We start from the raw sequence: 27,873 nt of genomic DNA on the forward strand, positions 1-27,873 counted from the left end.
CAGCCCAAATTGGATTGAGAGAACCCACACAGCCACAGAGCTTCATCTTCCATTTATTGTGCAACAAACATAAATAACTTTCTCCCCAAGTTCCTCTAAACACAATTATAGCCACGAAATCGAATGATGTTTCACAAACATGGCTGTTGTTATTTAAAGATTGATGTCTCCCATCCTCCCCACCAAAGGATATTATTTCATTGAAGGAAACACAGGCAGGCAAAAGAGCAGAGCATCACACTAAGCTCTTTAAGCAGAGGCTGCTGCCCAGCCTCACTTTGTTTGGAGCATTATCCCTAACTGGAGAGTCTGACTCAGCCTTGGACCCTGGGGCAGCCTCCACCACAGAGCTACAACAGTTAAGAGCAAAGATAAGCGGGATTTGAGGACGATGTGCTTCCACTATCCTGCGTACAACTGCGAGGTTTTTAGTGCTGCTGATGCTCACGTTACCAGGCAGCACCTCACCAGGAAGTTCTCAGGCTGTCATTTCACAGCTCAGAGGAATATGAGTTTCAGACCACCCTGGTTACCCCAAGAACAGATGGCAGGTCCCTTTGTCAGCTTGGATTTCTGTGTGTTGTTTAAATTGTGATGTTTCCATGTAAAATGCAGCCAGACAGTGCCTCCTCCCAGCTACCCCTCTGAAAGGAACCTGCTTCACTCAACACACAACTTACAAACCAACCACGTACCTCTGGACACCTGCAAGGTCCACACACCCTACCCTCCAGAGGGTAAGGAAGCAAGGGCATCTCCTCCAGCAGGGGCAGAAATTAGCAGGGGCGTGGTTAACTCTTGCTAGAGAGAAACTCAAGCTCCTAAACACAGGCCCGCAGCTTGTTCCCTAAAGCACTACAGGACTCCAGACAGACAGAAAGGACGGGTTCCTATGTGCCTTTAGAAAGTGCCATTTATGTGGGATGCTCGTGTTCCAGGTGGTTCCTTCACCCAGAGTGGCTTCTCCAGGCCAGCAACAGGAATATCGCTGCCCAGAGGTCTTCAAACTCAAGGTTTGCCAAGAAGCACATCTTCATTTTGGTTTCTACCTGGCTCTTCTCCGCCAGCCTGTTGGTGAGCAGGGTGGCTGCAGACTGGCAGAGCAGCCAGGCGATCATCTGGTCGGGTTTCAGGGTCCTGGACGCTACAACACTGTCACCCCAGAGGCTCAGGTGCAGCACGTTCGCAGCAACTCTCGCAGACAACCTCTGCAAGAGGAAGGGGAGGGGAGATTAGCTGATCCTGCTGCACTCAGCCACATCACCAGCACAGTGACCCCTGGGCCTCCCCTGAGGCACCACCCTGTGAATTGGAAAGCCCTTTGAGACTATTACTGTACATATATAAAGTTGTGTGCAACCTTCCAATGTGAGGTCCAGTCCTGACAACAAACATCTCCTGAAATCCCTGGAATGATTCAGCACCACTCAGCAAAGTTTTTTTTTTTTTTGGCTTTGATCCTTATGCTGTCCTTTGATCCTGCAGTGAGATCTGGATTAACTCCTGCACCCGCAGCCCTCCACAGCAAAACGATCCACCAGGGATACTCCCAAAGAGGATATCTTGAGGGCAACAGCTTCTTACCTTGTTGGGATCCCTCTGAAGCAGCATCTTTATCACCTGCTTCACCTCGAGGGGCACGTGGTCGGGCAGGCTCGGCAGCTGGTCCTCCTGGTAACTTCTGCTTTCCAGAGTCGAGTGCCCGTGGCCATAGAAAGGATTGGCCAGGCCCAGGATTTCGTAGGCGATCGCTCCAACAGCCCAAGCATCGGCTTTACTGTAGTTGATCACCGTGCCGGGACCAGGTGACGCTGTGATCACCTGCCACGGAGAGGGGGCTACTCAAATAAACAGCTCGAGTGCGGCCTCTGTGCTGGAATTCGATTTTTAATGCTCAAATCAGCATTTTCCCCGTAATAAACTTAAGAGATTGGAACCAAAGGTGGGTTGCATCTGAATCTGTGGTGTAAATATTCCCTATTGCCATGCTCTAAACCTCTGGCACTGCTCAGCCCAGTGGGATGCTGGGAGGAGTTTGGACATTGCACCGAGGCTTTAGCCATTGCCCCTGACCAGCATTCCCAGAGTCCCAAGGGCTGTCTCCTGCTGGAATTATGGAGACAGGAGACCTGCAGATGAACAACCAACACCACAGCAAGGTGCTCCAGGTTCAGCAGACAGTTAAGGGTGTCCTGGCTTTTATCAGGCTTATCATCAGAGAAATAAAAAGGAACTGTAAATAATTTCACAACTGCTTTGAACTTCAGCCAAAAGCCACTGTTGCAACACAAGGACTGCTGCATAAATCCTTAACAGTTATATGGAAATGGGCCTGGATAAAGACTAAAGAGTAAATATGAAGGGGGGAAAGGCTGATTCTGCCTCTTAACATCAACTGATTAGGTTTCACCTGTTAGAGCTCAAGGTGGCTATTCAACACAGCTCAGCACAGACGTTCACCAAGCCTAACTCAAGGTAGGACACAAACCTTCTGTGCCACCAAAACTTCTCGCCTCGACAGCAGGACAAGCAGAAAACCAGCACCACAAAGCACTACTGCAGAGGGATTTACCTCAGGTGCCATGAGGCAGCCATTGCCACCCCGATCCACATAGGAGCTGGTGAAGGGCAGCCTCAGGCCGATGTTTTCATCTGCCAAACAGCAGCCGAAGTCGGTGATGACCAGCCAGGGGCAGCCAGCTGTGAACAACACAGGGTTGCCAGAGTTAGGGTTCAGTTTGGGAGAACCTGGCTGCACCAAACACCGCATCACACCAACACCCAGCTTGGTGTCCTCTGCAAACTGACTGAGGGGGCATCTGGTCCCCTCATCAGGATTGTGGGTAAAGATATTCAGTAGAGAAACCTGGTCTAGTGGGAGGTGTCCCTGCCCATGGCAGGGGGTTGGAATGAGAAGAGTTTTGAGGTCCCTTCCAACCCAGGCCATTCCACAATTTTATGATTCTACATCCTGAGCCCTGGGGAACAGAGAATCCTCTGTATCATCTGCCTCTTGGGCCTGTCTCCAGGAAGGCAGGTGGATTCCAGTGGTCTCTCTGTCTCTCTCCCTGATACTCTTCAACCAAATTCTTCCACTCCTAATTACACAGACCTGCCTGCCTGCTATGGCTTCCTGCCCATTTGAATCTCAATCACACCGAAAAAGAGCTCAGGTAATTAAAATCTCTGCTAGAGGCTGACAGGAGAACATGCTGAAACAGGATGAAAACGCTGCGTTGGTTCCCTTCCCTCCCAGCCCATGTTTCACCAGCCCAGGGTGCAGCACTATTAACCTGGCCACGGGGTGGGATTTTAAGAGGCTCCCTGTGCTCTTTGGCTTGGGAGAGATGACAGAACCAAGAGCCTGAAGCAAAGGCTCCTGCAGCATCCCAAATGTGTTCCCAGATGCTCTGGTCAATGCTGGCTGTGCTCATGCAATCCATCACCTCAGCAATACACTATGTCCATGTTAATGATCCAAAACCTCAGGCACAGACAGGATCAATGAATGACTTACTGCAGTGACAGCAAACACTAAGCTAAAGACTAAAACTGAGATTATTCAAAAGGTTTGATGCTTCTTTCCCCAAACACGCAGCTGGGTGGGACCTCCCCGAATACCTACATGACCAAATCACTTCTGTGAATTTACTGGCATTTATCCTCAGGGATCTACGTACCAGAATCAAATTCAACCAGGATGTTGTCAGACTTGAGGTCTCTGTGTGCTATTCCATGTCGAACAAGATGGTCCACGCCTTCCAAGAGCTGTAGAATCATCACTGTGGAGAGGCGGACATCCGGAGTGTTCTCCCGCAGATACTGGCGCAGTGTGCAGGGGTAACTAGGCAGAACAAGGAAAAAGTGGGAATTAGCATCCTGGAGGCTTATCACTGGCGGTTCAACCTCAGCGTTGGCTCATCTCATTACTGATTCTACTCCATCTCTAGCAGCGTGCTCAGACTAGGGGTGAAGTTCAGGCCTAGAAGGGCAGACAAATGGGGACAAACTCCACATTTCTCATTTTAATTTGGGGTAATTATTAAAAAGAACGGTTTGTCTTCATTGTGCAAGCACAGTTAGAACCTCAAGGACTTGGAACAGGTCCTGGGAGGCATTTCCAAGAGCATACTCTGCTCTTTGGCAGCAGCCCAGGCACAAGCTTTGCAGGGACAGAGTACCCAAGTCACGTTAACCAGCTTCTCTCCACCTACTTCTTCATCACCAAGAAGAGCGTGCGGCTGTGGCCGATCCCTCTGGGGTTCAGGCTCAATGGAAGGACGTCAGGATACTCAGCAAAGGCTCCGGGCAGCAAAGGGACAGAGGATGTGAACGCTCGGATGACCTGGATTATATTTGGATGAGGTTGAAGCGTCTTCCTCCCAAGGACAGGTTTTCTGTGCAGAGGAGAGACACCACAGATCACATCAATCCCTCCGTCGGTTCAGATGGATCACAGACACATTGCTATTATTGCTGGAATTACTTTTCATTATTATGGCCCATCCTCCACACCAAAGGGCTCCCCAGCAGTGAGCAAACACATTTGTTCTGCACTGGAAGCCTCATCAGAGGGAGATTAAAGCTGCACAGGGTGGATTACAGGACTGCACGTTAAGCAAATAGTCAGACACTCACATCCTGGAATCCATTCACTGAGGAAGAACATGGGCAGCAGTTTCATGGCCCATTTCCCAACCAGCATCTCAGCCCGGCGTTTCCCAGGTGGACACAGATCACCCACAGCCCGTGCGGATCCACCGCAGCAACAGGCATCTCCCAGCAGCTTCTCCAGAGCTCAGCATCCACCCCGGTGCTTCCCAGAGCAAACTGAGCCAACCAAGGCCTCACAGGGCCTCTGCTGTAACTGGATTTCCCTACTCACAATGGCCAAACAGGAAATAAGGTGCTTCACCTGCACTACAAACAAAGCTTTGATAAAAACCCTCACACATGACATGCTGCTTTTCATTTTACTCAAGCCCCACTGACCCTTCCATGCTGCTAACAAAGGCAGAGCCACACACAGACTGCTTCTCCATTCAAAAAGAGCTACAGCAGCTCTAGAGAATGACACCCAAATGCAATTACTTTGTTAGAAATATAATAAAGGTCAACTTCACACTGGGAGTATCAATTTAGACCCTCTATTTTATGGCACAGGCAGGAAGCTCTCACTGCCCTGAAAAGCAGGTTACCTATCTGTCGGCAACACAGGTCTCTCATCCCCTGAATGTCAAATATCCCTTTGGCTGGTCTATTGCATTCCCAGCCAGCCACGTAGGGCACAGCACTCATTATTCATTTGTATTGGCAGCCAGGATGGATTTGAAATTTAAATCAGACAATCTGGGCTGTGGACTCCATTGTTTCAAATGGAACAAAAGGATGCATTTCGGAACAAAAAGATAGCTAACTTGAGGTAATTTAAAAGTTTCCATGCGATTTTCCACCTTCATGCTGTTTGCTCACTTCCTACTCAGGTGAAAGAGTGGGAACTGAGTCATTTCTATTTTCCTTCTCACCAGTTTTCCTGCACTAAAACAGTTTCAACCTCCCTGTCCAGCACCCATTTTACACCAATTTTAAGCCAGTTCTCAAACCTCACAGTCAAATTGTATTACAGTGAAATCATTTGATGTTTAAAACACTCAAACTGTTACTGATTGCAGGGGTGCAATTAAAAAGCATCACAATGCAAACTAACATGGTGTTTGAGCAGTGGCTCCTCCAGCCTTTACCTCAGCAAATGCCAACACATTTCACACACAGGGAAGCTAAGACACAGCCACAGCCACCCACCGGACCCTGGCAGGACCCTAAATGCTCCCAAATTATTGGCACACCCTTCCAATTCCCTCTGGAGTTTAGCAATGAGAGTTTAGCAATGCAATTCCCTGCATGCCAACAAATTTAACAATCCCCAGGTTTATCTGCCTTCAGAAGCTGTTCTAGAAAGCTCTGCCCACCTTCTTAGCAGTGCAGATTGGTGCAGAATTAATCAAGGGATGAAATTAGCACCTCGCCATCTCCCTAGCGTCCGTACCTGCGGCCAGAGACAGCTCCGTATTCCCCAGATAATGCAACACCTGTGGCTGGGACGAGCTCTCGGCCCATGGCATCGAGGATGGCTTCACTCGAGGAACCAGCCTGCAGCAACAATCACACCCCACGTTGGTTTCAGCTCCAAAATCACCCAGCCCCAACACAAGCTGAAAGCAGATAATCCTGCTGCTGGCACTGTGTCTGGAGCCGGATCGACTGAGACTAGATTCCAGGACTTCCCTCCCTTGAAAATCAAAGAAGGCAACTTAGAGAGTTCACCAAGGGAGGTGGCAAGGCCTTTATTTGCAGAAAGAAATCTATTTGTCACTTCAAATGCATCCTTGACCGTCAGCAATCCAAGCTACACCTTAACACCCACTTTCAACTTCCACACCCAAGTGGAAGAGCCTGCAGCTAAATGCCAGGGTACTTCTGGAGCCCAAGGGATTCCAGATGTTGGCATTTTGGAAGAGTCTCTTGAAATATTCACTTGTCACATCAATGGGGAAAGTCACATGGATTTTTTTAAACATGGAAGAGCCACACTGAGGGACTGGATCACCAGTCACCCAGGCTGGGAAACACAGGAGCAGATCTTGGACAGTCACCCCACGGCAAGGGGACCCAGCAGGCAGGTTACTGCCCACCCCGAGACCACTGACTCTTCAGGAAGAAAGCTACCTCTGTCCTGACACTGACAGGACACCAATTCCTAAACCACTGGCACCAGTGGCTTTCCCATTCCTACACCTTTCCATCAGAGCCAGCCTCAGAAACCTTTTCTTCCCAAAACATCACCTCCATACCCAACAGCTCCAGCAGCAGCAGCAGCTCTCAGTGCCGATTCCAGAGGATGATGAATGCTAATTACCTTGCTCTGGGACTCTTCACTAACACTCGACGTCTCCAGTGTCACCTACCAACAGCTTTGTTGTGACACACTCATCCTGCACTCCATAATTAGCACTTTCAACACTTCAGTACTAAACATTCCAGCCAGAATTCCCCAGCGGGGATTCAGTGCCGACTCCTTACCGAAATGTTCCACATCATTTTGATAGCTAAGGGAAAAGCCCCTTTCGGTTGGTGTTCCACTACAGGCTCCTCTTCAGCCCCCTGGGAGGCTGAGCCACGGTCCTGCTGCACGGCTGGGAGACGGCTGCTCTCCGCACGATCCCGAGGATTGGGACAGAAGGGAATGGCTGCTTCGTACACGGCGGCACTGCAGCCCTTCCCGATGGGCTGGCCGATGAGATATTCCTCCAGCTTGAAGCCCTGCCAGCGGAATGAGCTCAAGGGATCTTTCTGCGGCTTGTTCTTCCCAACAAACACGGTCTGAAAGGAATACAAACAGGAAAATCCACTCACTTATCCCAAACTTCCCAGCGAAGGAGAACTTGGTGTTTCAGTGGTATTACACGTCCCGGTGGGTTGGTCCAACCTGAAAGTCACAATCAGACTCTAACCATTGGGCTCAAATCACTGTAACCACAGGGAAGATAAGTGGCAGGCCAATATATTTTTGTCTGATACAATCTACCCCTAAGTCAGTCTTTCGTAAAGGTGCCCTTTTTGAGGGAAGAAGAACCAGGAGGGGGAGTAATTTGCTAATCTAGAATATAAATATATTTTGCCCAGGGAAGCTGTGGCTGCCCCATCCCTGAAGTGTCCAAGGCCAGGTTGGACAGGGCTTGGAGCAACCTGGGATAGTGGAAGGTGTCCCTGCACATGGCTGGGGGTGGAAGGAAATGGGCCCTAAAGTCCCTTCCAGCCCAAACCATTCCATAATTCTGTGGTTGTGTAAAGAAAAGTTTAACTGAACACTTCTAAAAACAGATGCATTATTACACTTTTCTCCCCCTCCATGAATAAATCAGGTTAGCAGCATTTAAAAGAAAACCCAGTTAAAAGCAGCAACAGGAAAAACAAAATTTCCTGCCTTTTTGTGGCAGTCGACTGTGAGGGCTGGTTAGTTTGAGGAAGAGTGACTCCATGATGGGAGGGAGCTGGGGGAGGAAATCAAAAGATGTGGGAAAACAACACATAGAAGGCTGTTCTGGAGTTTCATCACAGTTCATGATCCTACAGGTCTGGCGGTGCCCCAGCTGTCACCTGGACTGATATAAACCAGCGGCCTTCTCTGCGAACTGCAGCCCCAAAGCACCAGTGACCACCCTAGGGATGTGTCATGGGACAACGGGACACAGACCCACAGACAGCAAATGGAACTACCCGGCGAGGGCAGAGGAGAGAAGGCATCCTGAGAAACTTCAGGGAATGTGTCTGCTGGTCAGTGGAGCAGGTGACAGCTGGCTCTGAGCACCAAAGGTCTATTTTTACCCAGGAAATATGTTCAGCACCATCCGTCCCATGTGCCCTGCCAGCACGGCCTGGCCCAGCACCACAGGGTCCCCATCTGTCTCAGGCAGAGGGGATGGACCTGGGGATCAACATCAGTGTCCTGGGACATGAGACCCCCATCACCAGGGCCCCAACCCCCTCCCTCTGTAGGGGGACAGAGAGTGAGGATCCCCTAGTACCTGCTTTAGGGTGATGAGGGGCTGCCAAGTGAGAGGCCTCCCCAGGATCCTATTTTTGGGGAGGAAGAGGTGTCTGTGCGGCCGCTCCCAGAAGAGCCCACTTTTGGGGATGTGCTCATTGTGTTCATTGCAGCACCCCCCACCTTCCTTAGGGAGAGATGGAGAGGTGTCTGGGGGGCTCCCCACAGTGTGCCCTTCACAGGGGTTGTCAGGGGGGCTCCCCACAGTAGTGATCCCCGTCCCCTTCATGAGGGGTGTCTGAGGGACTCCATAAACAAGGCTCTCCCCTCCCCTTCACCAAGGGTGGCTGGGGGGCTCCCCACAGCAGCGACCCTCCCCCTTCCCTTAAGAGGAGGCATCTGAGGGGCTCCCCACAGCAAGAATCCCCCTTCCCCTTTATGGATGATGTCTAATGGGTTCTCCAGAGCAATAACCCCCCCCACTACCCTTAATGAGGGGTGTCTGAGGGACTCCCCAAAGCAAGGACCCCCCTTCCCTTCATGGGGGGCGTGTCTAAGTAGCTCCCCACGGCACTGACTCTCTGTGACCTTCATGGGGGGTGGGGGTCAAGGGACGCCTCACATCAAGGACCCCCCTCCCTTTCATGAAGGGTGTCTGGAGGGCTACGCAGAGCAACGACCCCCTGTGCCCTTCTTGGGGGGTGACTGAGGGTCTCCGCCCCAGCAATGCCCCCCCCGCCCCCCGTCACAGAGGGCGCCCCAGGCGCTGCACAAAGGGATCCCCGGGCCCGCGGGTCCCGCGGCCCGCTTCCCACCTGGATGTGGCGACACGCCGCCTCGGCCCGGCGCTGCTCCTCCAGGCGCGGCTCCACCAAGCCCAGCGCCATAGCCAGCGCCAGGCAGACGCCGCCGCGGCCCCGCCGCGCAACGGCCGCCAGCCCGCCCGCCGGGCCGCGCAGGAAGAGGCGGCGGGCGGCCGGCAGCCAGGCCAGCCAGGGCCGCCATGGCGCGGGCGGCGCGGCGGGCGCGGGGCCGGGGCCGGGCGCGGGGCCGGGGCCGGGGCCGGGGCCGGGGCCGGGGCCGGGGCGGGGGGCGGCGCGAGGCGCGCAGGGCGGGCGGCACCGCGGGAAGAGCCGCAGGGCCCGCGCCAGCAGCAGCCGCAGCGCCATGGCCGCCGCCCCAGGGAGAGGGGCGGGGCCGAAGGCGGGGCCGAGGGGAGAGGCCACGCCCCGAAATGGCCCCTGGGGCGGTGAGGCCGCGCCCCCGGGAACGGGAACGGGAACGGGAGGGGACGGAGAGGGTCACGGAGAGAGGGAATGGGGCACGGAGAGAGAGAATGGGTCACGGAGAGAGGGAATGGGGCACGGGGAGGGGGAATGGGGCACGGGGAGGGGGAATGGGGCACGGGGAGGGGGAATGGGGCACGGAGAGGGAATGGGGCACGGAGAGAGGGAATGGGGCACGGGGAGGGAATGGGGCACGGGGAGAGGGAATGGGGCACGGGGAGAGGGAATGGGGCACGGAGAGAGAGAATGGGGCACGGAGAGAGAGAATGGGTCACGGAGAGAGGGAATGGGGCACGGGGAGGGGGAATGGGGCACGGGGAGGGGGAATGGGGCACGGGGAGAGGGAATGGGGCACGGAGAGAGAATGGGGCACGGGGAGAGAGAATGGGGCACGGGGAGAGAGAATGGGGCACGGGGAGGGGGAATGGGGCACGGGGAGGGGGAATGGGGCACGGGGAGAGGGAATGGGGCACGGGGAGAGGGAATGGGGCACGGGGAGGGGGAATGGGGCACGGGGAGAGGGAATGGGGCACGGAGAGAGAATGGGGCACGGGGAGAGAGAATGGGGCACGGGGAGAGAGAATGGGGCACGGAGAGGGGGAATGGGGCACGGGGAGGGGGAATGGGGCACGGGGAGAGGGAATGGGGCACGGGGAGAGGGAATGGGGCACGGGGAGGGGGAATGGGGCACGGGGAGGGGGAATGGGGCACGGGGAGGGGGAATGGGGCACGGAGAGAGAATGGGGCACGGGGAGAGGGAATGGGGCACGGAGAGAGGGAATGGGGCACGGGGAGAGGGAATGGGGCACGGGGAGAGGGAATGGGGCACGGGGAGAGGGCATGTGGCACGGAGAGAGGGCATGTGGCACGGGGAGAGGGAATGGGGCACGGAGAGAGGGAATGGGGCACGGGGAGAGGGAATGGGGCACGGGGAGAGGGAATGGGGCACGGAGAGAGGGCATGTGGCACGGAGAGAGGGCATGTGGCACGGGGAGGGAATGGAGCACGGGGAGGGAATGGGGCACGGAGAGGGGGAATGGGGCACGGGGAGGGGGAATGGGGCACGGGGAGAGGGAATGGGGCACGGAGCTGGGCACAGAGTGAAGTGTGGAAATGGGCCTGGAATGGGGCATGGAGATGGGCAGGGAGCACGACATGGAGCAGGCATGGAATGGGGCATGGAGTGGGGCACTGAATAGGGCATGGAACGGGACATGGAGTGAGGCATGGAATAGGACGTGGAGGGGCATGGAATAGGATATGTAGCAAGGCATGAAGCAGGATATGAAAAGGGACATGGAGTGCAGTATCGAGCAGGGCATGGAGTGGGTCATGGAGCAGAACACAGAACAGGGCACAGGGCAGGGTGCAGCCAAGGTAAAGCCTTGTGCAATGCAGGGCACGGAGGACACAGCTGGGAGCGCCTTGGCATGGAGCACAGCACTGCCCTGGGAACAGCCAGGGCACAGCCCAGTGTGTGGAATCATCAAATCACAGAATTACAGACTGGTTTGGGCTGGAGGGGACCTCAAAACCCATCTTGTTCCACCCCCTGCCATGGACAGGGACACCTTCCACTAGCCCAGGGTGCTCCAAGCCCCGTCCAACCTGGCCTTGGGCACTGCCAGGGATGGGGCAGCCACAGCTGCTCTGGGCACCCTGTGCCAGAATCCCTCCCTCTCCTGCTGCCCATGTGGGGATCAGCCCCACAGCCGAGGCACATCCAGCCTCTCACCCACCAGCATCTCCAAGTCCTTCCCAGCAGGAGTGCTCTCCATTCTCCAGCCAGTATGGATACTGGGGGTTGCCCTGACTCAGGTGCAGCACCCTGCATTCAGCTTTGTTGAACCTCATGAGGTTTCCATGACACATCCAGCACCCCCCAGCCCTGCCTGGGCTGCAGGACAGCCCCAGGACCCCACTCCTTGTGTTTCATCACTTGCTACAGCTGCAGGAGATAAACCAGAACTGCTTTTATCTCACTTGGGCATGGCAGAAATGCTGAACCCAGCAACGTAACGGGAAACATAACGAATTCATTTATCATTGTATTATAAATCAATAGTACAATCAGCAAATGGCATTATCATGGAGGCACAAAACTCTCCAGAAGTCCTCAAAAACTCCTTGTCCTCTTCTTCCCCCCAAATGGAATAAAAGCAAGGAAAACAAGCTGGGGAGAAACGAGCAAAGGACATGCTCCGTGCGATAACCCTCCTGTTCCAGCAATCCACCTAATCTGGATCGGCTCATTAATTACTCCTGGGGCTGACGGTTTTCCTTCTTGCTTTCACTCCTCTTCAGAGCTGAAGGATGCAGCACTTTCCCAAGCAATGATTTCGCATTATTCAGGAGTGGTTTCCGTACCAAGCCGTGCATCAAACCCATCTCCGTCTGCAAACTCCTCCCTTGCCTACAGGGATGTCTGGATGCTTTTTTTACTAATAACAGGGAATTTCTATGATTTGATTTTGCCATTTCCTCGGGGCAATGTGGAGCTGGAGTCTGCGAATCAACACTGAATCAGAAGGTGAGCCAGAGGAACAGGCAACTTAACAGTATAAACACATTTCCCACTGCGTTGTTCCCAAAAAGTTGCTTACAGGCTGAGAAAATTGGGGAAAACCATTGTCCCCTGTGCCTGAGGGCAAAGGCTGGCGGTGGCCACGCTGCTCAGACCTTCTTCAGGTCCTCAGGGCCAAAGGAGAGCGGCAGCAGCTCCTCCAGCCTCTTGACAATGTAGGTGCCATCTGCTTTGGTCAGGTAGACATCCCAGTCTGTGCCGAACTGGAGGAGGAGAAAGAAGAGACGGATGAGGGAGAAGAAGAAGAAGAGAGTAGAACCTGCACTTCTTCCCCAAATTACTCATACAATCCTTTCTTTTCAGGTTCACAGGGAGCATCCCCCTCTATTGCATGTATTTTGGGTTGGCTTATCAGCATTACCTCCACCTCTCCCAGAGGATACTTTGGGCTCAGATCTTGTGTTTTTACGCCACCAGGGTGAGCCCCGGTGCCTCTGAGCCTGCTGAATCTGACACTCGACCTAAGCCCCTCGACCCATTAAATATTAACGACCCAAAAACGGGCTGCGGGAGCTGGGATTCCTGCAGGAGGAGGGAGACAAGAGCCGGACAGCATCTGTGGGAAGCTCAGCTTTTGCAGGAAAACCCCCCTTTTCAGGCTTGCCAGAGCCAGAGTAAGGACTCGAGGGCAAAACTCTGCACCTGGAGGAATAAACTCCCCTGGGGAGGGTGAGCTAATGGATTCCCACTGAACACCCACCCAGGGTGGGAATACTCCTTTCCCAGAAGATAATGCAATCTGAGGAGCCTGGAGCCAGCCATGGGGCTGAGGATGGGGGGTTGCACCCTCCTTGGTACCTCCAAGTGTTTTAGGGCAAGATTCCTGGGGTCAGGGGATGGTGTCTGGGGTCAGGGAAGGAGCCATGGAGCCCCACACGAGCTGTCACCTCTCTCATCACTTGTCTGCAGGCGCCGCAGGGCGTGATGAAGTGGTCCCCCATGTCACTGCCAAAGGAGAAGGGCACAGATCTCAGTCCTGAGGTCAGAGGAGGGGGGAACACCTGCAGAAGACCTTCATGCCCCAATAACTACAGAGGCACAACAGAGTTGCCCCCCAATTCCTCAAAAAATACCATGCAAAAACTTCCTTTCCCTCCCCAAAATCTGGGGCTGCTGCAGCAGAAGCTGCCCCAGAGGAGTACCAGGGGTTCTCCTGCTCGCCCCCCATCCCGTCCCTCACCATTCCAGCTCTCGGAGCATCCTCACCTGGCGATGGCCATGGCCTTGAAGCTGGTGTGCCCCTCGGAGATGGCTTTTTGGATGGCAGTGCGCTCGGCACACACCCCCAGGCTGTAGCAGGCGTTCTCCACGTTGCACCCTGCAGGGAAGACCCCGGAATCAGCCACCCCTAACCCCATCATCTCCTTTCTTCTTAGGGAATTTACAAAGAAAAGCCATTTTCCCTGCTTCCCCTATTTATTTTCCCATCCACTGTGATCTTTGGCTCACTCCAGGATGGCGGCTGCCAAGAGGCAGCGGGGGAGGACACACAACACCAGCACCCCGGGATGACCCTGCTACACCCTCATACATGACCCAAGGCTTGCTGGGGACTCCCCAAAATCCCCGGGGGGGGGTCTCAGGTCCCCATCTTACCCGAGAAGATCTCCCCGCCGGCGGTGAGCAGCGCGGCTCCCACCGGGAAGCGGCTGTAGGGGCAATAGGCGCAGTTTTTGGCCTCCCGGCTGCGGCGCAGCAGGAGCTGGAGATGGTCACCCTGGGACTGGCCCAGGGGGACAGCGGCGACCGGGTGCTGCCCGCCTCCCTCCATTCCTGCGCCCGCCTGCCCTGCCCGCTGACGCCGCGGTTAAATATTTCCTCGCCTGGAAAATAGGCTGGCCAGGACGCCGGGATAACGCCCCAGCACGCAGCCGAGCTCCGGGAAGCATCCCCAGGGGAAGCCCTGGCCCCCAAAGCATCATGCTCAGGGATTCCCACGTCCTCTCCCTGCCAGCTGCCTCATTTTTTCCAATTTCTCCTGTTTTTGTTATTTACTTCCTCCTTTCTCTGTCCCGGCAGAGCATTTTTCCGCTGCCGTCCCGGAGGTTTTTTCCTCGTCAGTTCAAAACTGGTTCTGTGGCTTCACAGGATAATGTCATTAATCATTCCTGGGGCGGAAGGAACAACAGTTCCTGATCAGTGAGATCAAAAGAAATAAATTAATTTGATTGAAAGCATAAAAAATAGTATCTGTATATGTCACATTTTCCCAGGTCTTCTAACTACAGGCAGCAGGAGAAAACTGGCTGAAGACACAGGTGGCTAAAAGCCCAGTTTGAGATGCCCTCATGCTGGAGCCCAAATTCACTTTGGCTGGTGCTTCCATGGAAATCAGCCCACACAAGGTAAAGGGCTCCCAGGAGATCATCAAATTGCTTTTTAATTAAAGATTTCTCTATTTTTCCCCTTGCCCAAGGAGCTTCCTGCCCCATTTTCTAGCTGCAAGGATGGGTATCACGGCCCCCAAGGATATATCACTGGGATTTTTGTCCAGTTTGTTGGATTTGGGGAGGATTTTGACCTTACCTGCTGGTTTTGCCAGCAAATCTTGGTGCTAGGTCGCTGCTGAGAAGCCACAACAGGCTGGGAAGCAGTGTCCAAATTGGCAGTGGCTTCTGATGGGGTTGAAACTCCGGGAGCTGAAACAGAGCATGGGACAGTGAGACCACCACAGGCACCCCAAGAAACCAAAGCTGGGATGCTGAGATGGGTATTGTCCAAGGGATAACTGGGAAACCCACCTACCACACACTGTGTGGGTGCTTGTTCATTCTGCAACCCGATGATGACAGTTCCCTACTTGCCAGGACAGTGAGTGAGAGGAGGGATTGGCAGCCCTGAACCAGCCCACAACCCTCTTATTCAGCTTTCAAATTGCAAATCCATGTTGTTTTCCCCTCTATAAAATGCAGTGCAGAGTCTCCTTTGCCCCCCAAAATCTGGGAGAAAAAAGGAAAACCAGTCCCAGGGCAGCTTGTGGGTGGCACTGTGGGATGAAACCAGTGTAGAGGGACACCCCCCCCACCCCGACCCCAGTAACGTGGGATCTGTAAATAAAGAAGCTTTCTGGGTGGGTTCACACCTGCCCTCTCAATATGAACACCGAGCAAGTAAATACAGTCCTCACCTCAGTCAGTGAGGGCAAGAATAGAAATTGTAAAAGACAGAGGCTGGCATGGATAGAAATCTTCCTCATTAGCACTAATTCCCTAATTGCCATCTCCCCAAAACCATCCTCACACTGGGAGCAAACCACACAGCCCATGTTTGCATCAGAAAAGCTGAAAAACAGACAAATTCATGCATTTTTTATTATTTTGGCTGCAAAAACATATGAGGCTGTCAAGGCCGTGGCAGTGAGAGAGTGGGGCTGGTGCTGTCTGCCTGTGAAGCTGCTATTTTAAGGCTGTATTTGCTTCACTCAAACCGTAGAAAATCTGGGAAGCTGCTGGGAAATGGCTTCCTGTTCCCTGCAACACCCCACTCTGGTTTTCTTCCCCAAATGGACTAAAAGTGGGGGCACATGGTGGTTATTTTACCCCTTTCTCCTTCCCATTTTTCAATCCCAAGGCAAACAGAGCATCCCCAAGCCTGGGGGTCTCCCTGCTTTACATCCAGATGGTTAAGAAAAAAGGGTGGAAATCAGGGTTGGAGCCAAAGGAGCTGAATCCTGAGCAGCCTCAGACTCCACTGCAGGGCTGGAAGCTCACAGTGCTCCCAAAAAATCCTCTCCAAGCTGTGCCATGGGGAAATAACATTCCATTTCTCCTGGAGAGAAGCTGTCCTGGGGCCTTGGCCAGAGATAAAAGCAACAGGTTAAAAACCAGCTCAGCCCAAAAGGAGAGGAGCAGCAAGGAGGTCTCACTGGCTTGGAAATAACAGGGGCAAACGGGAGGTTTGGAGGAAAAAATGCCAGCAAACCTGCAGGATGTGCAAATCCTGGCACACACCCTTGTGCAATGCACTGATTTGCGGGGAAAAAACCCACCTTTTTGTCGTTGTAGTGTCAGAAGCCATCATATGACCCTCCCAAAAATCATCCCTCGCAGGTGGAAAATCAGGGAATTTCCCCTCACGCCGGTGGGTTTTGGGGCTGGAGGTCTGGCTGCTGCAGGGGGGTGGGGGGTTTAATTCCCCCCCCCGGCTTCCCATCCCTGCCGGAGCACGGAGCGAGCGCGCACGGAGCTGGCGGGGGCCGTTCACCGGCGGCTCCCCGCGTGCTCGGGGAGGTGGAGCAGCCCACGGAGAGCCGCGTCCCCGCAGCCGCCGCCGTCGCTCCCGCAGCATCAGGCGCAGGCGGCACCCGGAACGCGGCGGCTCCTCGGCTCCGCATCCTCCGTGGGCAGCCGGATCGGATACGGCGGCCGCCTCCCGCTGCCGGGGTAGGGGCTTCACCCTCTGCGCGGGGGGGTGCGGGGACACCCCCCAAACCGGCTTCGGGGCTTGGGGGGGGGGGCGGGTCCCGCTGCTTGCGAGCGAGGCCGGGATTAGCGGAGCGGAGCCGAGATGCTGCCCTGGCGCCGGAGCAAGTTCGTGCTGGTGGAAAATGAACGTAAGTGCAAAGGCAAGAGCCTGGGGCCGGGGTTGAGCTACGCGGCGCTGCTGGCCGGCTTCCTCCGCTCCTGCCCGGACCTGCTGCCCGAGTGCCCGCTGGAGCGCCTGGGCAGCGTCTTCCGCGGGAAGCGACAGAAAGTGGAGCTCAACAAGGAGGACCCGACGTACACGGTGCGGTACCTGGGCAATGCCGTCACCCTGCACGCCAAGGGCGAGGGCTGCACCGAGGAGGCGGTGGGCAAGATCTGGGCCAAGAGCGAGGCGGGCGCCGGCGGGGCCAAGATGAAGCTGACGCTGGGCCCCCATGGCATCCGCATGACGCCCTGCGAGAAGGGGGCCCGCCGGCCGGGCCACGCGTACCTGCTGCACCGCATCACCTACTGCGCCGCCGACCGCCGGCACCCCAAGGTGTTCGCCTGGGTGTACCGGCACCAGGTGAAGAACAAGGCGGTGGTGCTGCGCTGCCACGCCGTGCTGGTCTCCAAGGCCGACAAGGCGCGCGCCATGGCGCTGCTCCTCTACCAGACCTCGGCCTCCGCCTTCAACGAGTTCAAGCGCCTCAAGAGACAGAGCGATTTCCGCCACGTCCAGCAGCAGCTCCTGGGCGATGCCATCGTGCCCTTGGTGCCCCTTCGCAGGCTGCTCAACGCCAAGTGTCCCTACCGCCCGCCGGCCGAGCGGGCCCGCTGCGCCCCTCGGCTCAGCTCCATCCTGGAGGAGGAGGAGGAGGAGGCCTTCGGCGCCGGGACGCCCCTGGGGGACCCTGAGCGAGCGGCCGTGCTGCGGCTGGCCAGCGACATGAGGGGCTGCAGCCTGCGCGGGCCCCGGCCCGCCGTGTGCTGAGCGCCGGCGGTCACCGCGTTCCGGGCATGAGGTGCCCTCCCTGCGCCCCAGGCCGGTGCTGGACCCTCCTCGAGGATCAATCTGGACAAGACAGCGGCTCCGTTTGCAGGAAGACCCATGGTAGGGGTGGGCTTGCACCCCAGGGACCCCCTCCCCCCGGCCCCGCACATGAACCTGCTCTCGTGCCTCCTCCGCAGCGGCCATAATAATAAAATTCATGTGTGTTTTCTGCGGTGTGACGGCGCCTGTGTCTCGCCCGGACCCCGGCGGACGACAGCGTTGAGCTCGGCACCGAGGCAGTTTGGGGGGCTTATACTGCATTTACCCCCTGAAAGGCGAGCCAAGGAGGGGGGGCTGCGGGGTCCACGGTGCTTTCCTGCGGCACCGAGGGCTGGGGAGAGCTGCTCCGCGTAGTCATGGCAACTTGATTTTTTAGATATAGAGCTGGGGGGGCGGCTGTGCCGCCCACGTCGGGGCAGCTGTGACGGGGTTTCGGCCCCTTGGACCCCACTGGAGAGCAGAACTTGCCTGCACCCCCCCACACACCCCAAAATTAGCACCAAGGGCCTGAAAATCAATAATTTATGAAAATTTGCTATTTTTTTTTCTTCCCCTTTTGCTGCTTTCCCAGAATAAGCAATGGTAAGGAGATGGGGTGGTGGGGGTGGGGGGTCTTGTGTCCCCCCCAGCAGGGTCCTGCCACCCTGCCATGGCCCTGCCACCCTGCCATGGCCCTGCGTGGGGTGGGGGAGAAGGAACCTGCAAAGTGGGGCTGGGGGCTGCGTCCTGAGACTGAGCCCTCGCAGTGGGGAGGCCACGCGGTGCTGCTGCCCCACAGCCCAGTGAGGGGTTAAAACCCCCTCCCCAAGGTGCTATAGGGCTGGGATTTGGGGAGACATCCCCTCCCAGGCTCGGGGGAGCAGGCTTTGATCTGACCACTGCCCCCCAAACTTAGCAGGAGGGTGAAATTTGGGTTGGCCCCCCACCCCCAAAGGGGGGGGGGGGGGGGGAGGGGTGGCACGGGGAATGCTCCTCCCCGCACCTGGGGGCATTAGGATTTGGGGCCAGCTGCCAAGATCCTAAGGGATGGCTGGCACTTGGGCTAATCCCCCTTGAGATACTGGCGAGGCTGGAGTTTGATGTCCTCCCCAAGGACCCCAGGGTGGAGGTGGGGGTGAGAGGTGGGGAGGCTGCGACCTGTCCCGCCCCCCAAACTCCCAGGGATGGGGTTTATCCCCCTAAAGCTCCGTAAGGCTGGGATCTGACCTGCCTCCCCTGACCCGTAACCCTTGTGAGGGGGAATTTTGTGCTCCCCCCGCACCCCAACAAGGCTTTGGGGGGTCCCCGCGCCCCCCGCCCGGCTTTGGCGGACCCGCATCTCGATGGCGGCTCCGCCGCTGCCAGAGCGCTGCTCGTGACGTCATCACCTCGCGCCGGCGCGGCGGGAGGTTGCCGTGGCAACGGCGGGCCCGGCGGCCATGGAGGGCGGCGGGCGGCCCTCGGCCGCACAGGCCGTGCTCTTGGCCGCCAGCACCGCCATCACCGCCCTGCTCTACTCCGTCTACCGGCAGAAGGCCCGCGTGGCCCGCGGGCTCGAGGTGGGTGCGAGGGGTGCGACGGGGGAGTGCACGGGCCCGGCCCCCGGGCCGCGGCCTGGTCGCGCCTGCTGAGCCGCGGCCTCTGTTTGTTCCCCACAGGGCGCGAGGAAGGTCCGGTTGGACGGGGACCTGCGGGCCGTGCTGCTGGAGGCGCCCGGACGCTGCGTGCCCTATGCGGTCATAGAAGGTAGGGTCAGGGCCCACAGCGATACTTCACACGGGGGTCGGGGGCACATCTTCCCCCCCCAGCTGCTCCTCACCGACGGGTTCCATCGCCAGCTCCTCCTTCTGTGCCCGTCAGGTCATATCCCCCCCGCCAAGCAGCCACAGACTCCTGACAGCAGAAAACACGGGCTCTCAGGCTTTTGCCCCCCATCTTAGAATTCCAGAATGGTTTTGGTTGAAAAAGACCGTAAAGCTCATCCTGTTCCACTCCCTGCCACGGACAGGGACACCTTCCACTGTCCCAGGTTGCTCCGAGCCCCATCCAGCCTGGCCTTGGACACTGCCAGGGATCCAGGGGCAGCCACAGCTGCTCTGGGCACCCTGGGCCAGGGCCTGCCCACCCTCACAGGGAAGGATTTCTTCCCAATATCCCATCGACACCTGTCAGTATGAAGCCATTCCCCCTTGTCCTGTCACTCCGGGCCCTTGTCCAAGGTTTGTTTGACGAGCACCTCAGCAGCCCCTTGGATCTCCGTTCCAGGTGTGGTGCGGTCGGTGAAGGAGACCCTGAGCAGTCAGTTTGTGGAGAACTGCAAGGGGGTGGTTCAGAGGCTGACGCTGCAGGAGCACAAGATGGTGTGGAACAGAACCACCCACCTCTGGTACGTGCCTGGTGCCCACCTGGGGTGCCCTTGGGGGGTGGGACACCCTGAAATGGCCTCAGGCATGGCCAGAGTGACCAAGTGCTTCAGAGCTGGATCCCAAAGTAGCCTCCACGGTGACAGCTGCCAAAATGGGGCGTGTTTTAGGGCTTTTAGAGTTCACAGAGGGGCTGGAGGGGAAGAGCATGTTGAGTAACCCAACACAGGCAGATCAGCCCCACCTTGTTACAGAGGTGGCCAGAGGATGGCATTTCCAAAAAAAAAACCTGGTTTTAGAACAGAAATTAATTGGATTTGGGTGATTCCCACACCCAGGGGACCCAAGGAGGGTTCCAGATCTGCTGAAACAGAGCCCAGCGATGCTCTTTGATAAGGATTTGATAACACTTATCAAACTGGGATGTGTGACACATGGTGCTTCTCTTCACGGGGTGATGTGTGACAGCTGGGAATGCCACAGACAGGTGAGGAGGAGTTAGGTGGGCATGAAGGAAGCCCCCACTACTTGTGGAGCACTGAGGTGAGGGTGGAGTGGCCTCGTGCACACCTGGACAGTGCCATGAGGGAAAAGGTGTTGCTCTCCAGACACCCCCATCAAAGAAACTCTGCTTGGGGCACATCCCATCTGGCAGTCCCCAAAACCAGCAGGTCATCCCAGGCTGTGTTCCCCCCCCTTTTCCCTCCCCAGGAACGACTATGAGAAGATCATCCACCAGAGAACCAACACCACCCCCTTCGACCTGGTCCCCGCCGAGGGCGGTGCCAGCGTCACCGTGCGTGTGATGAAGCCTCTGGACGCCGCCGAGCTCAGCCTGGAGACGGTGTACGAGAAATTCCACCCCTCTGTCCAGTCCTTCACGGACGTCATCGGCCACTACATCAGCGGGGAGCGTCCCAAGGGAATCCAGGAGACAGAGCAGATGCTGAAGGTGGGCACGGCCCTGACCGGGGTGGGAGAGCTGGTCCTGGACAACGCCACCATCAAGCTGCAGCCCCCGAAGCAGGGCATGCCCTACTACCTGAGCGCCCTGGATTTCGAGTCCTTGCTGCAGAAACAAGAGTCCAGTGTCCGCTTTTGGAAAATCCTGACCGTCGTTTTTGGCTTTGCCACCTGCGCTGTCCTCTTCTTCCTCCTGCGGAAGCAGTACCGGCACCACCGGGAGAAGCAGCACCTCAGGCAGATGCAGGAGGAATTCCGGCAGGCCCAGGAGCGCCTGACGAACGCCGAGGGCGGTGAGACCCTCAAAAACGCCTGCGTGGTCTGCTTGAGCAGCACCAAATCCTGCGTTTTCCTGGAGTGTGGCCACGTCTGCTCCTGCCACAAGTGCTACCAGGCTCTTCCCGAGCCCAAAAAGTGCCCGATCTGCAGGCAGGGCATCACCAGGGTGGTTCCCTTGTACAACAGTTAAATTTTTTGTGATTCTCGGGGGGGAGATTTTGGATTTAAAGCTGCCACTAGCAAAGGGGTTTTGTCGCCTTGCTGCTTGGGTGATGGATTTTGGGGAAGGGGAGGGAGCTTGAGGGAGCGGGTGCTTCAGCAGGGGGGCAGAACTGAGTCTGAAAAGGTGACTGTGCACCTGATCAGGGCTCACGCTGTGCTCTGCAGGTGTTCATGAGAGAGATGACTCCTTGCAAAGGGTGAGGTGCTCAGGGGGAGACGCAGCTTGAAGCTCTTCTGTTAAGGTTTGGACTCCCAGGGTTTGTGTCATGGTTACAGAGCCTGCAGCCCCTTACCCAGCTGATAAAAACATGGGGAAAACAAAAATAAAATGTATTAAAGGTTCTCAGAGGCTGCAGAATTCCTGTGGTGCTGCCAGCGGGCTGCAAGGCCCAGCGGAGCAGGAGGGGCTGTCAGAGAGCTCATACCGGGGGGTGGGAACACAGGTAATTCTGTGATCCCTCCCGAAATGGGTTTGTCACACCAGAATGTGAGGATGGGGATGTGAGAATGCTGTGGCTGATGGCTGGGCTTGGCTTGGCTTGGCTTGGGATAGAAAAGAGGGTGTGAAGTAATAAAATAGGATGAAAAGTGTGTCTGTGTCGGATTATTCCATGGGAGTGACAAGGTTTGTGCTCCCTGAGGTGGACACGGTGAGCCTGGATCGCCCCGAGCCGTGATGGAGGTTGGCTGAGGGCGGGATCCTGTCCCCCCTGCACTGGACATGACAGTGCTGTCCCCTCATGACACGGGTAGTACCAAACCCCCAAACTGACACAAAAAAGGAGAATTCCCTTCCCTGACACCCCCATTTTGCCATAAATTCCATATGCACCCAAGAGGGTTAATGGACCCAAAGTGCTGCTGCAATTAACATTTGCTAGGGAGGACAATTAGAGAAACATTTCTGGGGGACAAGGGAGCCTCAAGTAGGAGCAGGTGAAAACCCCCGGACTGAGGCAGCCCCTGGGCAGCGGGGAGAGACCCCTGCTCCATCTGGTGCCTGCGGGCAGGCAGAGCTGTTCACATCCCCCAGGCACGTTTAAAAAGAAACATTCCCATCGACTGGCATTTAAAAAGCCCTGAATTCAGCAGAGAAGATGATGGGTTGTTTCCTCATTAAACATTAACCAGAGCGGCTGGGCAGCGTCCGAAGGCTATTCTGGTTGTGAGGCACAAATCCACAGCTGGATTTTGAGGAGGAGCGGGTCCCTGGTTGTCCCAGTGCCGGGAAAGGGCCGCATCCCGCCAGCTGTAGATGGCGGTGGCTGCCTGCAGGGCGAGGCAGCCTGTGGAACAGAATCCCAGAGGGAGCAGCCAGAACACAGCTCAAAAAGCCACACTGCAGCTCGAAAACCCAGAATACAGATTGAAACAACAGAATCCCACCGGCTGGAAGAGATGTCCCTCCTCTCCAGGGCACCGACCACCCCAAAAAGCCTCATCCCCTCACTGGGGACAGCGGGGAGGTCAACCCCCTTCAGACCAGTGCAGGACACGGCCTCGAACCTCAGCATTTTGCCCAGGAATGGAGCATCAGGTGAAGCCTAAAAATACACTTTGGAGGGGCTGTGCTTCCCCATTACCCTTCGCCTCCTGTTTCCAAGCTCTCCCTGTGATATCTTGGGCGTAGCCGCAACCTTATGTAAGGAGCTGACAGCTCGGGGGCGGGCGGGGGTGCAGGGGAGAGGGGCTTGTGCAGCTCTGGGGGCTGAGGATTTCAGCAAACAAGGGGTTTGGAGATGGGAGCAGCCTCGGGACAGCGCAGCCCAGCCCTGTCCTTCCTGTGCCCCCATCCTGCTTGGCCCCAAAATGAGCCAGACTCCGGATTCCAGAGAAATCCTGTAACTCAGCCTTGCACAAAGAGCTGCTTTGCTGCTGTTGCTACTGTCCCCCCTCTCCGCCTTGCAGGAGGTGCACCACGGATGCCTGAGCGCCCCCAGCATAGCTGTGGTCTGTCCCAAAATGTTATCCCCCAACCTTCCCATCACTCACTTCGCCGGGCAATAACCCCAATGACCCACGCTGCTGTTCACAACCCTGCATGGAAAACCCCATGGAAAGCTCACAGTGACCCACAAGTCCTCCTGCAGTGCCCCAGGAAAGGCTTGTGCAGGGACGGGTCCCGGGGCCCCACAGCCAGGCAAACCCAGACTGTGCCCATGTTGCAGCCCCCACAAAGTGCCAGAGGCCCCGAGATGGCTCATTTCTGCTGGGCTCTGTAGGGCACATGTGGGGCTGTGGCCAGTATTCCTGAGAACAGAGCTGGCCTCCCCAGGGGTGTGGAGGGGTTGGTTCCAGACTTTCCAGGAGTGGCTGGGGGGGCTCACTCTGCACTCCCTACACGTGTCTGTGGGGTAGTCTAGGCTTCCCAGATGTGGCTGTGGGGCAGCTCTGGGCTCCCTAAAAGTGCTGTGGGGCCACCTAAGCTCTCAGAGGGTTCTTGTAGGGCAGCTCCGGACTCCCCAGGGACGCGGAGGGGCAGGCTGGGGCATCCTGAGGACGAAGTGGGGCAGCTCCGGGCTCCACAGGGCGTCTTAGGCAGCTCTGGGATCTCCAGGGATGCTGTGGGACAACCCGAGGATGCTCCGGGACAGCTCCGTGCTCCGCGGGGAGCCCGCGGGGCAGGTCCGGGCTCCTTGAGGATGCTCCGCGCTCCCCGGGGACGCTGCGGAGCAAGCGGCGGGGCAGTCCCGGGGATCCCCGGGGTGCGGGATCAGCCCGCTGGGGCGGTGCCGCCGCCGGTGCCGGGGGCCGAGCCGGTCCCGCCCCGCCCCGCCCGGTCCCGCCTCCCGCTCCTCTATCGCCGCCGCCGCCGGAGCCGCCGCCGCAGCCGCGGAGCCGCGAGCAGCGCCGGCCGGGCCGGGATGTGACGGGGCGGCTGCCCCGCGCCCGCTGCGCCGCTGCCCCGGGCCCGCGGGCCCCGCGCCCCGGGAGGCTGTCGGGGGGCGGCGGCGGCGGCGGGTCCCCCCCCGCCGCCCCCATGTCGGAGGGGCCGCCCTACGGCGAGGGGCAGCTGGCGGGGGACGCGGCCGTGGGGCAGCTCCCCTTCCCCGTTCGCCTCCGCGGCGGCGACGGGCTCCTGGCCGGCGGGCAGGGCAAGCGGCCGCCCAAGCTGGGGCAGATCGGCCGCAGCAAGAGAGGTGGGTGCCGGAGGGAGCGGGGCGCACCGGGAGCTGCCCGGGATGCGGGGCACGGCCCCAGGGATGGGGCGGGATGCAGCGGGTATCCCGCGGGGTGTTGGGCATCGTGTACCGGGGACCTTCCCCGGGGATGCAGGACACCGGGAACCGTCCCCAGGGACGGGACACGGTGGCCGGGTTCCCTGAGGGATGTCGGGCATCGCGTCCTGAGGACCTTCTCCGGGAATGCGGGGCACTGGAGACCGTCCCCGAGGACAGGGTATGGAGCACCGGGCTCCCTGAGGGGCGTTCGGCACCGTGCTCCTTGGATCTTCCCCAGGGATGGGGCATCAAGCGCCTTTCGGGGGTGCAGGGCACCGGGAAGCATCCCCGGGGACGGGGCACGATGCACCAGACTCCCTGCAGGATGTCAGGCATCACGTCCCAAGGACTGTCACCAGGGTGTCGGGTAGCCGGGACCTTCCCTGGGGACAGGACACTGTGCCCTGGGCACTTCACCGGGTATAGGGCAGCAGCGACCTTCCCCAGGGACAGGGCATCGTTCCCTGGGGACCATCCGCGGGGCACAGAGGTGAGGGGACCTTCCTGGGGACGTGCCCTTTGCCAGGTTTCCCCAGGGACAGAGCACCAGTGCCGGGGCGTGCGATGCTGGGCACCCTCCCTGGGGACGGGACACGGTGCACCAGGTGCCCTGCGGGGCGCAGCTTTGCCAGCAGCCACACCGGGGATGTGGGACCCCTCCAACCTCCCCCAGGGTGACCTTGGGCGAGGGGAGCACGGCGGCAGGAAATTCACCGCGCTTCTGTTTCTTTCTGCTTTCTAGTGGTTATTGAAGATGATAGAATTGATGATGTGCTGCAAAACCTCTCCGAAAAGGCCCCTCCCGGTGTTTAAAGCCTCCCTGGGGACGCTGGGCTGAAGCCCGGGGTGGGGTCGGTTTACAATGGCACAGGTGATCGGCAAAAAATAACCCCCCAAGACCGCAGCGACCGCCCGAGCGCCGGGAACGCCGTCCGCGCCCGCCCGCAGTCCCACGGCACCGCGGCACGTCCTGCCCTCCGGAGACGCGCGGAGGGGAGGGCGGCGAGCGAGCCAGAGCCCAGCCATGAATTAAAAAATTATAATAAATTAAAATATCTATATATATAATCGGGAAAATGGTCACCTGCTTCAAAACCCCCACCCCGAGGGATGGACGGAGGAGTCCCGCCGCGGCTCTGAATTACTCGGGATCGCTTTTCTCGGGCTGATGAACCTTGTGCCGCACTAGATCGGGGGGTAAGAGGAAAGGGGGCAGCGGGAAATGGGGGCGGGGGGGAACAGCCCCCGGCCAGGGCTGTTCCCAGCGGGCACCTTGTTTACATTATTTAATCTTGCAAAAATGAATCCGTGCACTTGGATGTACCACGCTATCCCCTTCCGTATGAGTTTCTTTTTTTTATGTTGATGTCTTTGGATGTTGGGAAATTATATAAAATAGATATATATATATATATTTAATTTTAGTCACGTTTTAGGGTTCTCGAGGGGGAAAACCAAAACTTTTATAAAGGAAAGGCCTGAAGGAAGAATTGCTGGTTTATTTTTTAAAGCTTGTACTTCTTGGTTGCTGTGAGCAAAGGGACAGATTTTATATGTACGGGGGGTGGGGGGGATGCTCAGCTTTTCTAACTACCATGCAGTCTGTAGTGTGGGTGATCTTGGTTTTTTTTTTTCTTATATTGTGGCAGTTTCCTCTCTTTAATAGACTGTATTAAAATATATATATAAAGAAATTATTTAATGTAATCACAAGAGTGCCAAACACTTGGAGATGCTGGAGGGCAGCGATTCCCTCCCCGAGACGAGCAGCACTCGGAGCTTTCTGCTCTTTCTAGGGCTCGGTCGATCTCTCGTGGGGTTTTCTCTGACTTCTCTTTTCTAATCTTTCTTTTTAACTATTTTGCATGACGTGCATAAAAACAAAAGGGGAAAAAAAAAGGGGGGGGGGGGGGGGAGGGAACAAAAAGCGCCTCTGGCGCCCGGGCTTGGTTCTTGTTTCTGTTTGCAGTTGACTGACAGACCTCAAGGCAGGTTTTTCTTTCCTCCTTTTCTTAAATATTGTGTATGTTGCACTTTTATCCACTACACAGGGCTATTTCTGCGATGTCCGAATAAAAAGGAAAATGAAACAAAACGGAAAAAAAAAAATTATAAATGCGGATCTGCCGTGTTTTCCCGTGGGCTGCCGGGGCCCAGCGCCGTGAGCATCCCTCCCTGTCCACCCAAATAATCCCAAAATAACCAAGGAGAACGCCGCCACTCTCCGGCACGGACCCCTGTTCGTGCTGAATAATTAATTGTCATTAATATTTATTTGTGGGACTTTTTTGCTTGATGGAAAAATGCTTCAGGGGCACAAATTTAATGGGAAAATTCAGTGTTGGGTCCTGAAAGTGGCTGTTGGGGATGGGGAAAAAAAGGTGCCTTCCCCTTCACTGATGGGAAAAACTGTGGAAAATGGGCATTTCCATTCCAGTATTGCCTCCCTTCCCCCAAAAACCCAAATCCTGGTGTTAAAAAAGGCCATTATCCCTTCTGCCCCTGCCACCAAGGGCACGAGCCAACCTTTGTGCCCAGGGAGTAGGAATATAATCACAAATGGGAAACAGGTCCAGGGGTGGGATTTTATTGCGAAGAAAATCATGTGTTGCACTGGAAGCAGGATGCTGCTGAGCTGGGATTTGTACAGGATGACCTGGGGGGCAGATGGATTCGTTTGGGGTGGCACAGGGAGCTGGTACCCCATTTTTGGGGTGTGAAGGCTGCACAACGCTCCCGTCCCCACCACCTTTGCTACTTACTGCTCCATTTTTAACTCACACAGGCTCTCCCACATCCAGGGTAGGATGAGGAGCTTTGCTAAATTGCTCCCTTGAAAAATCCCCAATTATTTTCATTTTTTCCCCAGCGAGTTCAGCTCCGAGGTCGCGCCTGTGTGGGTTGGACTTGGCGCATGCAGTTTTGGCCCCAGGATTTTCTATGCTGCGGGACCTGCTGCACCTCCAAAGCACAA

At 56.7% G+C, this 27,873-nt stretch overlaps 5 protein-coding genes across 5 annotated transcripts; 3 read left to right on the top strand and 2 right to left on the bottom strand.

Moving 5' to 3' along the window:
* Positions 1–37: 37 nt before the first annotated feature.
* Positions 38–9,714, bottom strand: PINK1 (PTEN induced kinase 1). The gene is made up of 9 exons (XM_048326017.1): positions 9,668–9,714; positions 9,361–9,550; positions 7,081–7,380; positions 6,047–6,150; positions 4,215–4,397; positions 3,681–3,844; positions 2,573–2,700; positions 1,585–1,821; positions 38–1,208 (listed from the first exon to the last, which is right to left on the bottom strand). The coding sequence occupies exons 1-9, from the start codon at positions 9,712–9,714 to the stop codon at positions 948–950; spliced, it is 1,614 nt and encodes a 537-aa protein (XP_048181974.1). The 3' UTR covers positions 38–947.
* Positions 9,715–11,866: 2,152 nt separating this feature from the next.
* CDA (cytidine deaminase) lies at positions 11,867–14,564 on the bottom strand. Its single transcript, XM_048326508.1, has 4 exons — positions 14,012–14,564; positions 13,622–13,733; positions 13,303–13,360; positions 11,867–12,618 (listed from the first exon to the last, which is right to left on the bottom strand). The coding sequence occupies exons 1-4, from the start codon at positions 14,184–14,186 to the stop codon at positions 12,505–12,507; spliced, it is 459 nt and encodes a 152-aa protein (XP_048182465.1). The 5' UTR covers positions 14,187–14,564; the 3' UTR covers positions 11,867–12,504.
* A 1,853-nt stretch (positions 14,565–16,417) lies between these two features.
* FAM43B (family with sequence similarity 43 member B) lies at positions 16,418–18,041 on the top strand. The gene has a single exon (XM_048326507.1). It carries the CDS (start codon positions 16,922–16,924, stop codon positions 17,810–17,812), a length of 891 nt encoding a protein of 296 aa, XP_048182464.1. The 5' UTR covers positions 16,418–16,921; the 3' UTR covers positions 17,813–18,041.
* A 1,217-nt stretch (positions 18,042–19,258) lies between these two features.
* On the top strand, positions 19,259–22,269 carry MUL1 (mitochondrial E3 ubiquitin protein ligase 1). Its single transcript, XM_048326506.1, has 4 exons — positions 19,259–19,410; positions 19,510–19,597; positions 20,117–20,237; positions 20,926–22,269. Exons 1-4 carry the CDS (start codon positions 19,291–19,293, stop codon positions 21,644–21,646), a joined length of 1,050 nt encoding a protein of 349 aa, XP_048182463.1. The 5' UTR covers positions 19,259–19,290; the 3' UTR covers positions 21,647–22,269.
* Positions 22,270–24,600: 2,331 nt separating this feature from the next.
* CAMK2N1 (calcium/calmodulin dependent protein kinase II inhibitor 1) lies at positions 24,601–27,015 on the top strand. Its single transcript, XM_048326560.1, has 2 exons — positions 24,601–24,818; positions 25,642–27,015. Exons 1-2 carry the CDS (start codon positions 24,659–24,661, stop codon positions 25,710–25,712), a joined length of 231 nt encoding a protein of 76 aa, XP_048182517.1. The 5' UTR covers positions 24,601–24,658; the 3' UTR covers positions 25,713–27,015.
* Positions 27,016–27,873: the final 858 nt, after the last annotated feature.

The sequence above is a fragment of the Corvus hawaiiensis genome, chromosome 22 (genome assembly GCF_020740725.1).
Source record: "Corvus hawaiiensis isolate bCorHaw1 chromosome 22, bCorHaw1.pri.cur, whole genome shotgun sequence".
NCBI classification, from domain to species: Eukaryota; Metazoa; Chordata; class Aves; order Passeriformes; family Corvidae; genus Corvus; species Corvus hawaiiensis.

Coding starts and splice junctions, on each gene's coding strand:
- PINK1 (XM_048326017.1), bottom strand. CDS start 9,714: ATGGCGCTGCGGCTGCTGCTGGCGCGGGCCCTGCGGCTCTTCCCGCG. Junction 6,151..7,080: donor AAATGATGTGGAACATTTCG/GTAAGGAGTCGG, acceptor TTGTTGCTGCAG/GCTGGTTCCTCGAGTGAAGC. Junction 4,398..6,046: donor GGAGCTGTCTCTGGCCGCAG/GTACGGACGCTA, acceptor TCCTCTGCACAG/AAAACCTGTCCTTGGGAGGA.
- CDA (XM_048326508.1), bottom strand. CDS start 14,186: ATGGAGGGAGGCGGGCAGCACCCGGTCGCCGCTGTCCCCCTGGGCCAG. Junction 13,361..13,621: donor AAGGCCATGGCCATCGCCAG/GTGAGGATGCTC, acceptor CTCCTTTGGCAG/TGACATGGGGGACCACTTCA. Junction 12,619..13,302: donor GCAGACAAGTGATGAGAGAG/GTGACAGCTCGT, acceptor CTCCTCCTCCAG/TTCGGCACAGACTGGGATGT.
- FAM43B (XM_048326507.1), top strand. CDS start 16,922: ATGCTGCCCTGGCGCCGGAGCAAGTTCGTGCTGGTGGAAAATGAACGT.
- MUL1 (XM_048326506.1), top strand. CDS start 19,291: ATGGAGGGCGGCGGGCGGCCCTCGGCCGCACAGGCCGTGCTCTTGGCC. Junction 19,411..19,509: donor GCGTGGCCCGCGGGCTCGAG/GTGGGTGCGAGG, acceptor TGTTCCCCACAG/GGCGCGAGGAAGGTCCGGTT. Junction 20,238..20,925: donor AACAGAACCACCCACCTCTG/GTACGTGCCTGG, acceptor TTCCCTCCCCAG/GAACGACTATGAGAAGATCA.
- CAMK2N1 (XM_048326560.1), top strand. CDS start 24,659: ATGTCGGAGGGGCCGCCCTACGGCGAGGGGCAGCTGGCGGGGGACGCG. Junction 24,819..25,641: donor GATCGGCCGCAGCAAGAGAG/GTGGGTGCCGGA, acceptor TCTGCTTTCTAG/TGGTTATTGAAGATGATAGA.